The sequence below is a fragment of the Crinia signifera genome, chromosome 2, assembly GCF_055691185.1.
Source record: "Crinia signifera chromosome 2, ASM5569118v1, whole genome shotgun sequence".
Taxonomy (NCBI): domain Eukaryota; kingdom Metazoa; phylum Chordata; class Amphibia; order Anura; family Myobatrachidae; genus Crinia; species Crinia signifera.
The window spans coordinates 16,842,768-16,855,748 of NC_139218.1; the positions used below are offsets into that span (position 1 = coordinate 16,842,768).

Sequence of the window (12,981 nt, forward strand, 5' to 3'; positions counted from 1 at the left end):
GTCTTGGACACGGGAGTGGGAGGAGGTGATTAGGTTGAGGTCAGTCAGCGGTCGGCGGCGGAGCGAAGAGGACGAGAGGGAGTGTGGATAGAGATCAGTGAAGAGAGGTGCGGCCCACACCCCCTGATCTTTCATGTGACACCTCTGGCCTTCTGCTCTTCTAGGCATGACAATTAGGCACCTCCAATTTTCCCCTCATTGTCTAGATTTTGATCTCAACCCATTCCGAGACGCTGGATATTAATCATATAGCCTGCGGCACCAGTCACCCCACTCTCGGACCCTCCCAGATACTCACACAATTTCTCAGCTGGTACATACTGTACGTCTGACCTGTGACCTGGCCAATCTGTTCCTATAGTAACAGCAAATGTTACAGAAGTCTAAATACTGTTGGTAAATACACTAATCTGCAGGAACGGTCTGTGGTTGAAAAATCTCAGACAATTTAAGATGAGGATTATTTGGGAAAATAACAGCTCCCTGGGTAAATAATTCTTATCCGTGATACAAGTGTCTTGTGTATATATAAGCGCAGTGCAGCCGGGAATGACAGGGTTTTATTGCGGTGACCAGTATATCGGACACAATGGCTCTGCGAGTGCTGGCGATTGTCACTGTTATCCTGGCTTCCCTGCTGATGCTGGAGACAGAGGCTGGACCCGTGATATGTGAGTATATGGACTGTGTATACTTGTGGATTTGTGTTTATTACTGAAAGTACAGATGGAGCCCCTCGCTCGCCAGAATGCCCACGCTGGTGAGCCCTGGCAGAGAGGGACTCCAATAGACTGGGGCGCTCGAGCGTCTCACACGCACACGCATCCCAGTCAGTCGGTGGCTGGGCTGCTGGACCCTGTCCGTCTCTGCTTAGGGGGGTAGTGCGGGGGGGGGGGCAGCGACCGACGGGGACTGGAGGAGAGGCGGTGGGGACTGACAGGGAGCTCTGTCGGAATGGGGCACGCAAACTTCTCGTGCGCGCCCCCCCTTCCGGTGGCTGGTTTATTTATCTCTGAGGCTTAGCACATAGACCACTGTGTCCCATTTGAATTTGATATACATATTAGAAGTTCAAATACATAAATAGCTAAATAATGATAAAAGAGAAGATAGGCCCAATCGCTGGAAATAGCTTTCCTGAGGATAAGGAAAAAGCAGAACTGTTTAACACATCTTTCGCATCAGTGTTTACTAGGGAGGAGCAGACAGTGGAACATACAGGTACCACAAATGGGACGAGCCAGCTAGATCTTAATATGGATTTCACGACAGATGAGATCAAATTGAGGCTCAGCAAAGTCAAAACAAAGAAATCCCCAGTTCTGGGTGGAAGTCATCCTAGGGTTCTAATGGAATTAAGGGAGGAATTCTAATTAATTCTAATGGAATTAAGGGAGGAAACCCTCTGTATTACATTACTAAGGAATGGAGGACGAGCAGTTGTAGTACCATTATTCAAAAAAGGAAAAAGGGAAGACCCAGCAAATTATAAGGCTGTGAGCTTAACATCAATAGAGGTTAATTTTTTGAGGGAATTTTAAGGGATGCTATCCAAAAACATTTAGAGCTCCGTAGTATAATCAGCATTAACCAACATGTGTTTGTAAACATTGCTTGTGCCAAACTAATTTATTAAGCTTTTATGAAGATGTCAGCAACGACCTAGACAATGGAAATGCTGTAGACGTGGTGTTCCTGGATTTTGTTAAGGTGCCACATAACAGTTTGTGGAGGATTTAAGACTAGGGCTAAACATTTGTGGATGGGGGGTAACTGGCTGCGGAATAGAGAACAGAGAGTGGTTGTAAACGGTGCAGTATCAAGTATGATACCAGTACTAAGTGGAGTGCCAAAGGGTTCGGTGCTATTTAACATATTTATTAACGATATTAGGGTGGGTGTACTCAGCAAAGTTTCCACCATTGCTGGTGATACAAAACTGAGCAGAGTAATTTGAACATTCAGGAATGTCTCCACGAGTGATCTAAATAAACTAGAAGAGTGGGCGAAAAATTGGAAAATGAGGTTCAGTGTGGATAAATGCAAGGTTATGCATCTTGGGAGACATAACCAGTGTGCTAGTTATAACCTAAGCGGGGAGGCACTGGGTGTTTCAGAACTTAAAAAGGATCTTAGACTCCAAATTGATAACAAACTGGGGTGTAGTGCTCAGTGTCACATTGCAACAAATAAGGCCAACAGGATACTAGCATGTATAAGGAGGGGCATGGAGACTAGGGACTCAATAGTAATTATGCCTCTGTACAAAGCATTGGTTAGACGCCTCTAGAATACAGTCCATAGGTAAAAATCGCAACTGAATTTAATTAACTTGATTAGATCAATATTTTATTACTCATTTAGAATCTAAAAAAAAGGTAATTTTCCAATCTAGTGAGGGGATTCCGCAGGGGCTTTTAATAAATAGATCCATTAATGTCAAACACATTTTGTGCTATGAAATTAGACTTATTTCATTTCCCAGCTGAAGCCCAGTGCACGTTGCTTCCACGCCAGAGGACAGACTGTGGATTCGGGGGAATCAGTAAGGAGGAATGTGTCAGAAGAGGTTGCTGCTTCGATTCGAGCATCCCCGAAGTTATCTGGTGTTATTACGTTCCACAACCCGCGGCTCCAGAAATCGTGGTCCAGAGAGCCAAGGCTGTGCCGCCCGTACAGGCAGTGATACAAGCGGCTCAGACTCTACAGGGAGAAGAAGGTCAGTAGATCCCGTTATAATAATTTCTCTGTCTACTAAGGTGCTATGGTCCCAGGTGGCAGCACAACAAAATTGCATAATAAATGCAAAAATGTCATACAGCGTACTACACGCCTGTCTCTAAGGGGCCAATTCAACACCTATTATGGCCACATGCGAAAATGCTAACTACCACATGTTCCAAGTAAAGGGCCCAACCATTATTAGGGGTTCGATAGGGCTGCCTAGTATTCAGTAAACTCCAGCACTGAAAGTTTTGCAGTTTGCAAGCAAAAACCAATGCTATCTTCAGATGGCACTGATTCACGGAGCCCTACGCCCATCTATGGAGAGGAGGGTCTGAGGTTGCACCACCACACAACGCAACCTTTGGTTGTGCACATGCGTGTTCTCATTAGCCCTATTCTCCTGAGTTGGTAATACTTCTACTAAGCCAAAGGGAAGGGGGAGGGGAGTCTATCATTCTAAACTCCTCTCTCCTTCAAGAGTCTGTCCCATGGATCAGCAAATGAGATGTAGATAGACACAGCTAGGGCAGTCCTATGCAGATTCACTTCCCGGAGAGATTTCCCATAGAGAGTTATAGCAATAGCAATCAAACATATAGTAAGGGCTAGAAGCGGATACAAGGTATACATAGGGATGACCAGCGGTGGGGATGTCGGTGGTGAGTATTACGGAGCTGGCATCCAAAACAAGGGAATCCCAACAGGGGACTGTTAAGTATACTTACCTTCCCCCTCCTCCCCCAACTCTAACCATCCCTTCCTACTGCTTACCCAAACACTCTCTCCCCCGCAGACTAACCCTCCCGCTAATTAGCATCCCCATCGATGTTGGCCTTCCAGTGTTGGTCTTCTGGCCTCGAGTCAGGATACCGGCATCACTATTGTGACTGCCGGCATACTGTTACTGCATCCCGGACACAACGTTGTTTCACATTTATGGGACAATTGTGAATTATAAGTATTTAATAGGTCTTTGAGGAGTTCCATAAACTTTGCAGAAAGCTTATGGGTGTGGCTCATTAGGTCAAGAGTCAATAGGTCAACCACTATTGGTCAAGAGGACATAGGTTGAAACATTAAAACAGTCAACATGGTTTAGGTCGACACTGACAGAAAATCAACAAAGTATACCGCATTCATTCGCACTACACTCGTGAAGTAAGAACAAGTCGGTTGGAAACAAATCATGAAAAACACATGTTGACCATTTAACGTGTTGACCATTTTCATGTCGAACTTTTAATAGTGTCAACCTTTTGTCAATGTCCACTTAAACCACGTCATCCTTTTTCATGTGCTCTTTAACCAATAGTGGTCAACCTTTTCTCTGTGGATGTAATTATTGTCGACCAATCCACCGGATACCCCTTTGCAGTTGCCCCAGGACTCTTAGATGATATTTATTATCTCTTTATGCCTCAGTTATGGGTACACGATTAGCATATTCTTTAGGTCTTTTACTACCATCCTTTTAGATTATGTCTTGGTATAATATAAAATGTATATTCCGGTGTGGATGAGAGATGGGCACTGCAGTCATAGCTACAGTATAATATCACCGTATCATCACTGAGGACCTGTGATGTCAGCATCCGTATATTATACATTTGGTATCCACATACTGTATTAGGGACAGTCATAAATGGGTTTTATATGTTTTATGTGTTTGCTTTTATATCGTTCTTGTATGACTAACGCAAATCATTTTTCGTATCTCATTTTTTTTTACAGACTGTTAAATCATGAGCCAGATAAACATGCATCAAGGCACCAATGATACTGAACTCCTCCCCCACTGTCGGTTCTCCTCCCACCTATTCCTTTACCATGCCGGTTCTCATTTACACCAATAAAAAAAAAAAAATCTGACTGTGCTGAATACATTTATTGTGGAATCTCACTAAATTACTTTCCTAAATGTTGTCAACAAGGGTTTTAATACCCATCTTTATCGTCTTTCAATTGTAAAGGGCTGAGTGAAAATAAGGGAGAGAATGAGAAAAATATAGAATTGATTTTTCTGAAATGGTTTCCCTTATTGATATAAAACTTGCAAACATAAATGGGATCATAGTCTACTTCCAATAAGGGCTTCTCAAATTAATAACAATGCTACAAGACCCCCTTCTACTGAGTCATCACTGTCCCCTGCTAATGTTGTCTATAAGCATCTGTGTCCCGACTGGTCAGGAAATGGGAAAAGGGCTGAACTGGGAGACAGCTGCCAATCAGTGACCTTCCTCAGACCTTGGTTATCGGTGCTGTTGTTTCTGAAACAGTGTGCAAATTGGGCTTTCACAAATGAGTGACCTAGAACAGTAGTAAACAGGTACCTAGAATCTGTACCTAGAACAAAAGAAGTGAGTCAGGTAGCCTTGATCTTTATTGTACAGCCTGATACCCCCATCGGTGCAAAATAATAATTGGCACTTTCGTTTTATTATCAAATGAACCTTATTGTTGGTGACTAGGAGTGTGCTCAGAAAAAAAGGGAACCGCCATGGGGTTAAGGCTTGCCCCTTTCTTTCTCAGAAATTGCCGCCAAGCATAAGAAGGGGAAATTGATATGTAGCCTAAAATATATACTGATCTCTCATAGATTATATTCTACCAAGGACTTGTGTGACACAAAATCATAACACATGTGCATATATTGTCTTCCATAAGCTACCCTTGGTAACCAAAACTCTGAAAGCGGTGTGTGAGTGTAGCTTTGTCATATTTACAAGCGTCTTCGCAATGTGGTCTCATTGATTAAACACTCGGACACACTCATGAATGTCAATAAGGGAAACATCCTTTATTGAAATGCCCCACATACTAAAAGTTAATTAAATGCACAGTACATTATTCCAATGAATGGAGAGCAGTTACATCCAATAACCCATGTTATCTAGAGCAGTGCAAATCTATCACGGCGTGCACGGAGCAAAAATCCTTATATGCTCCCAATGAAACAGTGCAAAGCACTTCACACATGGAAACAAGCAATATACTGTATGGTCCACTTCCACAATATACATAAATGCACTTTGCCGCATAAAGATTAAAAGTTTCTTGCATTGATTCTTGCTTTGTTAATAAAAAAAAGAGATAGAGATAGAATTCTGAGACATGTTAATATAACATTAAATATCTTACAAGTTTAAAACCTTTTTTATTTCCATTGTGACTAAAGGTTAATTACCATAGGTTAAAATATAGTTATAAAAAAGCAATCCGTTACTTCCCAAGAGAACTATACAAACATAGTATATATATATATATTTTTCATTTGAAATATTTCCATTTATGCAATGATTAAAAAAATAACTTTTTATTTTCATATTTGGGAAACAATAATGTGGAATATTGTCTTTGTATACAACCTTGGTTTAAACCTTTGCCCAAATGTATACACCTCGCTCTGCGCAAAGTGGTTCTCTTAAACTTTTTTGCCCCATAAAGGGCGGTAATACTTTCACACGTCAGCATTTCATATGAATAAAGTGCTGTACTAACACAGAGGGGGGTGTATTTCTGTTATTACTGTGTGGGAGAAATGTATCGAGACTTAGAAAGAGTGGAGAAGTTTTCATTTCATCAAAGGTACTTCATATATGCTACCTCAAAGCTAATCTCAACTTCTCTACTCTTTAGAAAGTTTGATACATCTCCCTCCTTAATTATATCAAACTTCCATGTTCCAATCATTGTTGCTCTGCACATCAGAGGTTTACAGAGAAGGAATTTCCGGAGAACCATTTAATTTCATAGGGGCTAGACAGGTCCCCATGGACGTACCCACATATCCATCCGGATGCAGTCACGTCTCAGTCCCCATTAAAGTAATTCTAAAGGTGGGAGGTTTAATTGATAAACAGTTCAGGTGGTTTATATTAATAAAAAAACATATACTGTATGGCCTTATAAAGTAATAATCCCTATAATCTATTGGGATAATTGTGTATAGACAGATCAGCTTTCAGATACTTTTAAATATGTTTGCATTGTATGTGCGTTTGTTTTGCGTGTACAGAAAATCTCCTCTTTACACATGTGTAATGAACAGCTTCCATGTGCAACATGGATTCAGTTTAAGCTTTTCTCTGGTCAATGTTTTTTTCCAGTAACATACCCTTATGCAGGAAAGGCAATGCAGATGAATGTGCAGTTATTACACATAGATGGAAGGGATCAGGATGGGATGAGAATTAAACAGTTCAAACTAGCACCAGGTTTTATGCAGGTCATAGACCCAGGGCATTGTTGGGAAAATCAGTACAATGATAATTGCAAAAATCAGTACAATAATACAATGATACATTTTCTAATCAACTCGTCAATGGTCAGAATGAAATGAAGGATGATAATCACTGTCCTAACACAATGATGTAACCAGCCTATAGAACTATGCATTTCGTTGTGCATTTCTAAGAGGCTGGCCCTACAGTCACCCCATCAGAATACCCATTTGAAGCAGGGACCTAGTAATGTGATTAAAGTCATTCCAGTAAATCCTGACAATCTGGGCCATATCTGCCAACGGTTTCCCGGGTACACATTCACACTGTGTCTGGAGACGCTGGAAAAAATGGTGGGTTGGATGGAAAAGCAGCTTGGGGAAATTCGGAGGTGGGGTCTGTTAAGGAGGTGGAGTCTGGTGAAGGGGCGGGATTAGGGATGAACATCGGAAGCCCAACATTAAATGATGGCTGGGTTTCCACCATCAAATCTTTTGATGCGCTGGGCATGACTATTGCATTAAAAGAATTTGATAGATAAAAAATTCGTATGAATAATGCATGCGCAAAAAATCCCTTGTTTTTTACATATGCAACCATCTTCAGCGCAGCCACGCATGTGCAGAAGCACTGCAACATGGCTTCCGGGGACGGGACCATCGGAACACTATTGAATGTTTACCATTCGATGGCAGCAAACATCGGAAATCCGCCATCGAATGGTACAACCACTACCATCGAAACAAATACATTCATGGTAGTGAAACATCGTCCATCCCTGGGCGAGAGCCCTCCTGGTAGGTCCTGTTTCTGATTTGGACACAGTTGCAGCCATCCTTGTGTATTTCCATGCAGTTGTGTCTGTGGCTTTATGTTAATTCCACCAGGAATTTAAAGTTGCCCTGGAAACCTTTCCAAAAAGTGGACCCTTTCCACGCCCGGATCACCAGCCTGCCACCTTCTACCCCCTAACATAACCACACCAGCATGCCCATACCACCAGTCTGTCACCCTCTATCCTCTCCTGGCACCATAGGTGCATCGACCCACCAGGAATCTCCCCTGATGCTAGTCCTCCCCTGGCTGGAGAACTACAATGCCCATCATATCCCGTTTGCTGAGATGATCACAACATCATTTTTATATTAATAAACAGAAACGTATATATCCCAGAACCTAATAACAGAGGAACAGCGTCAGAGGTGGCTACGGAATAATGTTACTGTGAGGTTGAGCAATGAACACTGACTTGTCTGAATGAGAGACAGCTGGAGATTATTTCCCAACCTGGAATATTTCTGGTTTTTACGGTAATCTATCAGTAGTTTATACTGAGAATCAGCAGCAGAAGTGGAGAGCTGGGGGATTAGTTTTGGTACTTGTTTCCTAGCACGGCCACACCGATTTACATCGGGGTGGTCGTGTCGGAAAAATCGGGTCGATCGCATCGCATGCGATTTGGTCGCATGCGATGCGATCGACGCGACCGACCGATTTTGGACCCGATTTTTTCATTGAATGAAATGTAAATCGGGTCCCTGGGACCCGATTTTACATTGGATTCAATGTAAAATATTCCCAACCCCCCCAAATTTAACGGCGTACACCCCACCCCACGATAGACGCCAACCCGAAGCGTGGCGAGCGCAGCGAGCCCGCGAGGGGCGGCGGTGCGCGTCCTCCGACATTTTCATTCCCCTACTATCCACGTCGGCGTGGAGTTGAGAATAGAATAGTGTGGCGAGCGCAGCGAGCCCCGCGAGGGGACGCGTATACCTGCGCTCGCCACACTATTCTATTCTCAACTCCACGCCGACGTGGATAGTAGGGGAATGAAAAGGTCGGAGGACGCGCACCGCCGCCCCTCGCGGGCTCGCTGCGCTCGCCACGCTTCGGGTTGGCGTCTATCGTGGGGTGACGACGGGGACATCTATAATGTGAAATGGGTCATATTGGCCCATTTCACATTTTTCACATTTTTTCACGATTTCAATGTTAAAAAATATTTTAACATTGAAGCCTATGGAAAAATCGGGGGCATCGCGTCGGGACCAATGTTAATGGTCCCGACCGACGCGATGCCCCCGATATTTTACCTTTCCCGACACGATTTCAATGTTAAAATATTTTTTAACATTGAAGCCTATGGAAATATCGGGGGCATCGCGTCGGTCGCGTCGGGACCAATGTTAATGGTCCCGACCGACGCGATGCCCCCGATATTGTGTCCTAGCCGGCAAAATGGACCTGATTTCAAAGGAAATCGGGTCCATCTTATGGATCGTGTACCTTAACTTAAAGGTACACGATCCATAAGATTGTGGCCGTGCTAGGAAACAAGTACCTTAGTTTTAAGTCAACTTTAATGCATAGTTTGCTTTTAGTTTTCTACAGACGCATAACTCAGGAGAGCAGTCTGTCCTTGCAGAGGATGAGCGCACATTACACTGGACAGCTACAGGGCCATATAGCCAAACAGGAAACTCAAGTCTATGTTCCTGCTCTGCTCACGGGCAAATGCAGGAAATGGAGGGGGGGGGGGGGGGGCAGTTGCTGTGAAACCCTCTTCCCCAAAGCGGGGAATGGAGCTGTTGCACGTGCCCTGTTTGGCAGCAGATTTCTCTACCAACTCTGCTGTGTGTGTCTATGGAGTTCAATCATCAGACCAGAGAGAGAATCTGCTAAGTGGTTGCTGTGATCATTGGGTTGGCATACAGTATGTCTGACGGTTGTCTTGTGGGTAATCCGCATGTCGGGAGGAGGCAGCCCCAATGGTGCTCTACTTATGGGGCCAGCCACCCACGGGCTACGGACAGACAGCAGTACAGGATGCCATAGAGACATCTAGTAAATCTATAACGGAGACAACTGGGAGGAAAGAAATAGGGACGGCTTGGAAGAGTGTTACTGACGGAGCTTAAAGATATTCAGTAGGCACAAACATGGAGGAATGTCATAAGTCAGAGGAGAACCATAGAGACAGACAAGGGTAATGTCAGAGAGACAGGGGGAATGTAACAGACAGCTAGGCAGTGTCGCAGGAGGCAGACTGGAAGAAAGCCATAGCAACAGTTTGCATTAATGCCATAGAGACAGCTGGAGGAAAGTCATAGCAACAGGTAGGATTACTGCTATAGAGACAGCTGGAGGAAAGTCATAGCAACAGGTAGGATTAATGCTATAGAGACAGCTGGAGGAAAGTCATAGCAACAGGTAGGATTAATGCCATAGAGACGGCTGGAGGAAACCCATAGCAACAGGTAGAGACATAGCCATAGAGACAGTTGGAGGAAAGCCCTAGCAACAGTGAGGATTAATCATGCCATAGAGACCGCTGGAGGAAACCAATAGTAACAGGTAGGTATAATGTCATAGAGACAGCTGGAGGAAACCCATAGCAACATGTAGGAGTAATTCTATAGAGACAGCTGGAGGAAAGCTATAACAACAGTGAAGATTAAGGTCACAGAGACAGCAGGAGGAAAGTCATAGCAACAGGTAGGATTAATGCCATAGAGACAGGAGGAAAGTCATAGCAACAGTGAGGATTAATGCCATAGAGACAGCTGGTGGAAAGTCATAGCAACAGGTAGGATTCATGCCATAGAGACAGCAGGAGGAAAGCCATAGCAACAATGAGTATTAATACCATAGAGAAAGCTGGAGGAAAGCCATAGCAACAGTGAGGATTAATGCCACAAAGGCAGCTGGAGGAAACCCATAGCAACAGGTAGGATTATTGCCACAGAGGCAGCTGGAGGAAAGCCATAGCAACAGGTAGGATTAATGCTATAGAGACAGCTGGAGGAAAGTCATCGCAACAGGTAGGATTAATGCCACAGAGACAGCTGGAGGAAACCCATAGCAACAGGTAGGATTCCTGACCCAGACACAGCTGAAGAAACCCATAGCAAAAAGTAGGATTAATGCCACAGAGACAGCTGAAGGAAACCCATAGCAACAGGTGGGACTAATAATACCAGAGACAGCTGATGTATCAAGGGATATAACAAGCCTTGGAGGGCGATAAAGTTGGGTAACCTATCAGCTTTCCACTATCATGTCAAATAATGTGTTAGATAATTGACAGTCAGCTGAGCAGTTGCTAAGGGCAACTTCACCACGTTATCTCTCTCTCCAAAGACTTGGTACATTTCCCTCTAATAGACATGAAGTGGAGATGTTGTATTCTATTGTTACATGAAACAACGTCTGTCCTTCTGTCATTAGTAATCAGATTAGCAGAATAGTTACACAGGAGAATGGGGGAATTATAGATATAGATAGATAGATAGATAGATAGATAGATAAAGCAGATATATAGCCAGACGCCCTAGATGACTATATTCCAGCGGGAAGCGGTCATCTATTAGAATTAACTTAGGTCTACAGTCATTAGGTCGACCCCACTAGGTCGACTGGCAGGAAGGTCGACCTAACTTAATATAAATTAAAATAGTGTGCCGAGCGCAGCGAGGCACCGTGCCCGATGCATCGCGAGCGAAGCGAGCGATGCGAGGGTCCGATTCTCATTGCCAACTGTGTCCATGTCGACTGTGTCGACATTCGGATCAAAAAACAGTGAAAAACCCATGTCGACCTTATGACCAGTCGACCTTCATCATGTCGACCTTTATGCAAATTCGACCTTAAGTCATGTCGACCTTGGCCCATGTCGACCTTAAGTCAGGTCGACCTTCCTGCCAGTCGACCTAGTGGGGTCGACCTAATGACTGTAGACCTAAATGCAGTCTGACGAATGATCCCATTCCATTCCAGCAGAGTACAGCTTGTTATATTAGTATTGGCCATATTAGCACACCCATTCTTTACAGAGCTGTGTGTGTAAAATACGCCAGACCCTGTATATAAACACTCTCCTGTGCGCCCTGCAATGCCAGTGTCAGCCCTGGTGGGGAAGAGTGGCACACCCTGCAGTGTAAAGACTGGGAATGCCAGAACTCTGCTGCCTGGGTTAAGTCACTGAGCTGGTACCAGGCCAACACTTGTGTCACATACTGAGCTGCGACATCAGGGTTAACCCTACAGATGATCATAGTAAATCCCGCACTTGCACAATGTCATGTGCTGGAGCAGTCTTAATATTTGCAGAACATATGTGCTTAAAATGACCAGCAATAATTAATTACAGTAGTTGCCAACCATATTGTATATATATATATATATATATATATATATATATATATATATATATATATATATATACATACACATACACACACATATATATATATATATTCTGTATTATATATTGTTATTATTATTATCCTTTATTTATATGGCGCCACAAGGGATCTGCAGCGCCACTGTATACTGTATTAAACTGTAGTAAGATTTCTTCTCCAGGATACTCTACTAGTGGGTAAGAGAAAAGCAGTTATGGTACTTGTTTCCTAGAACGGCCACAATCTTTGGCATCATGTACCTTTAAGTTAAGGTACACGATGCCCGCGATGGACCCGATTTCCTTTGAAATCAGGTCCATTTTGCCGGCAAAGGAGAAATCGCGGGCATCGCGTCGGTCGGGACCATTATTATTGGCCCCGACGCGACCGACGCGATGCCCCCGATTTTGCCATAGGCTTCAATGTTAAAATATTTTTTAACATTGAAATCGGGAGCATCGCGTTGGTCTTGTGCCATTATATTGGCACAAGATGAGATGGACTTGATTAAGTCCATCTCACATAGTAAAAAATGTATAAAATGTGAAATGGGCCAATATGACCCATTTCACATTATAGATGTCCCCGTCGTCACCCCACAATTGACGTGAACCCGAAGCGTGGCGAGCGCAGCGAACCCGCGAGGGGCGGCGGTGCGCGTCCTCCGACCTTTTCATTCCCCTACTATCCACGTCGGCGTGGAGTTGAGAATATATAGTGTGGCGAGCGCAGCGAGCCACCGAGCCCGAAGCGTGGCGAGCGGACGCGTATACCTGTGAAGTTATACGCGTTCGCTCGCCACGCTTCGGGCACTTTATATTCTCAACTCCACGCCGACGTGGATA

General features: G+C 43.9%; 1 protein-coding gene across 1 annotated transcript; it reads left to right on the forward strand.

Annotated features, from left to right (window-relative positions):
* The first annotated feature begins 321 nt into the window (after positions 1–321).
* Positions 322–4,581, forward strand: LOC146059424 (trefoil factor 3-like). Its single transcript, XM_083171643.1, has 3 exons — positions 322–671; positions 2,486–2,719; positions 4,459–4,581. The coding sequence occupies exons 1-3, from the start codon at positions 590–592 to the stop codon at positions 4,464–4,466; spliced, it is 324 nt and encodes a 107-aa protein (XP_083027769.1). The 5' UTR covers positions 322–589; the 3' UTR covers positions 4,467–4,581.
* The last annotated feature ends 8,400 nt before the right edge of the window (positions 4,582–12,981 follow it).

Coding starts and splice junctions, on each gene's coding strand:
- LOC146059424 (XM_083171643.1), top strand. CDS start 590: ATGGCTCTGCGAGTGCTGGCGATTGTCACTGTTATCCTGGCTTCCCTG. Junction 672..2,485: donor AGAGGCTGGACCCGTGATAT/GTGAGTATATGG, acceptor TTCATTTCCCAG/CTGAAGCCCAGTGCACGTTG.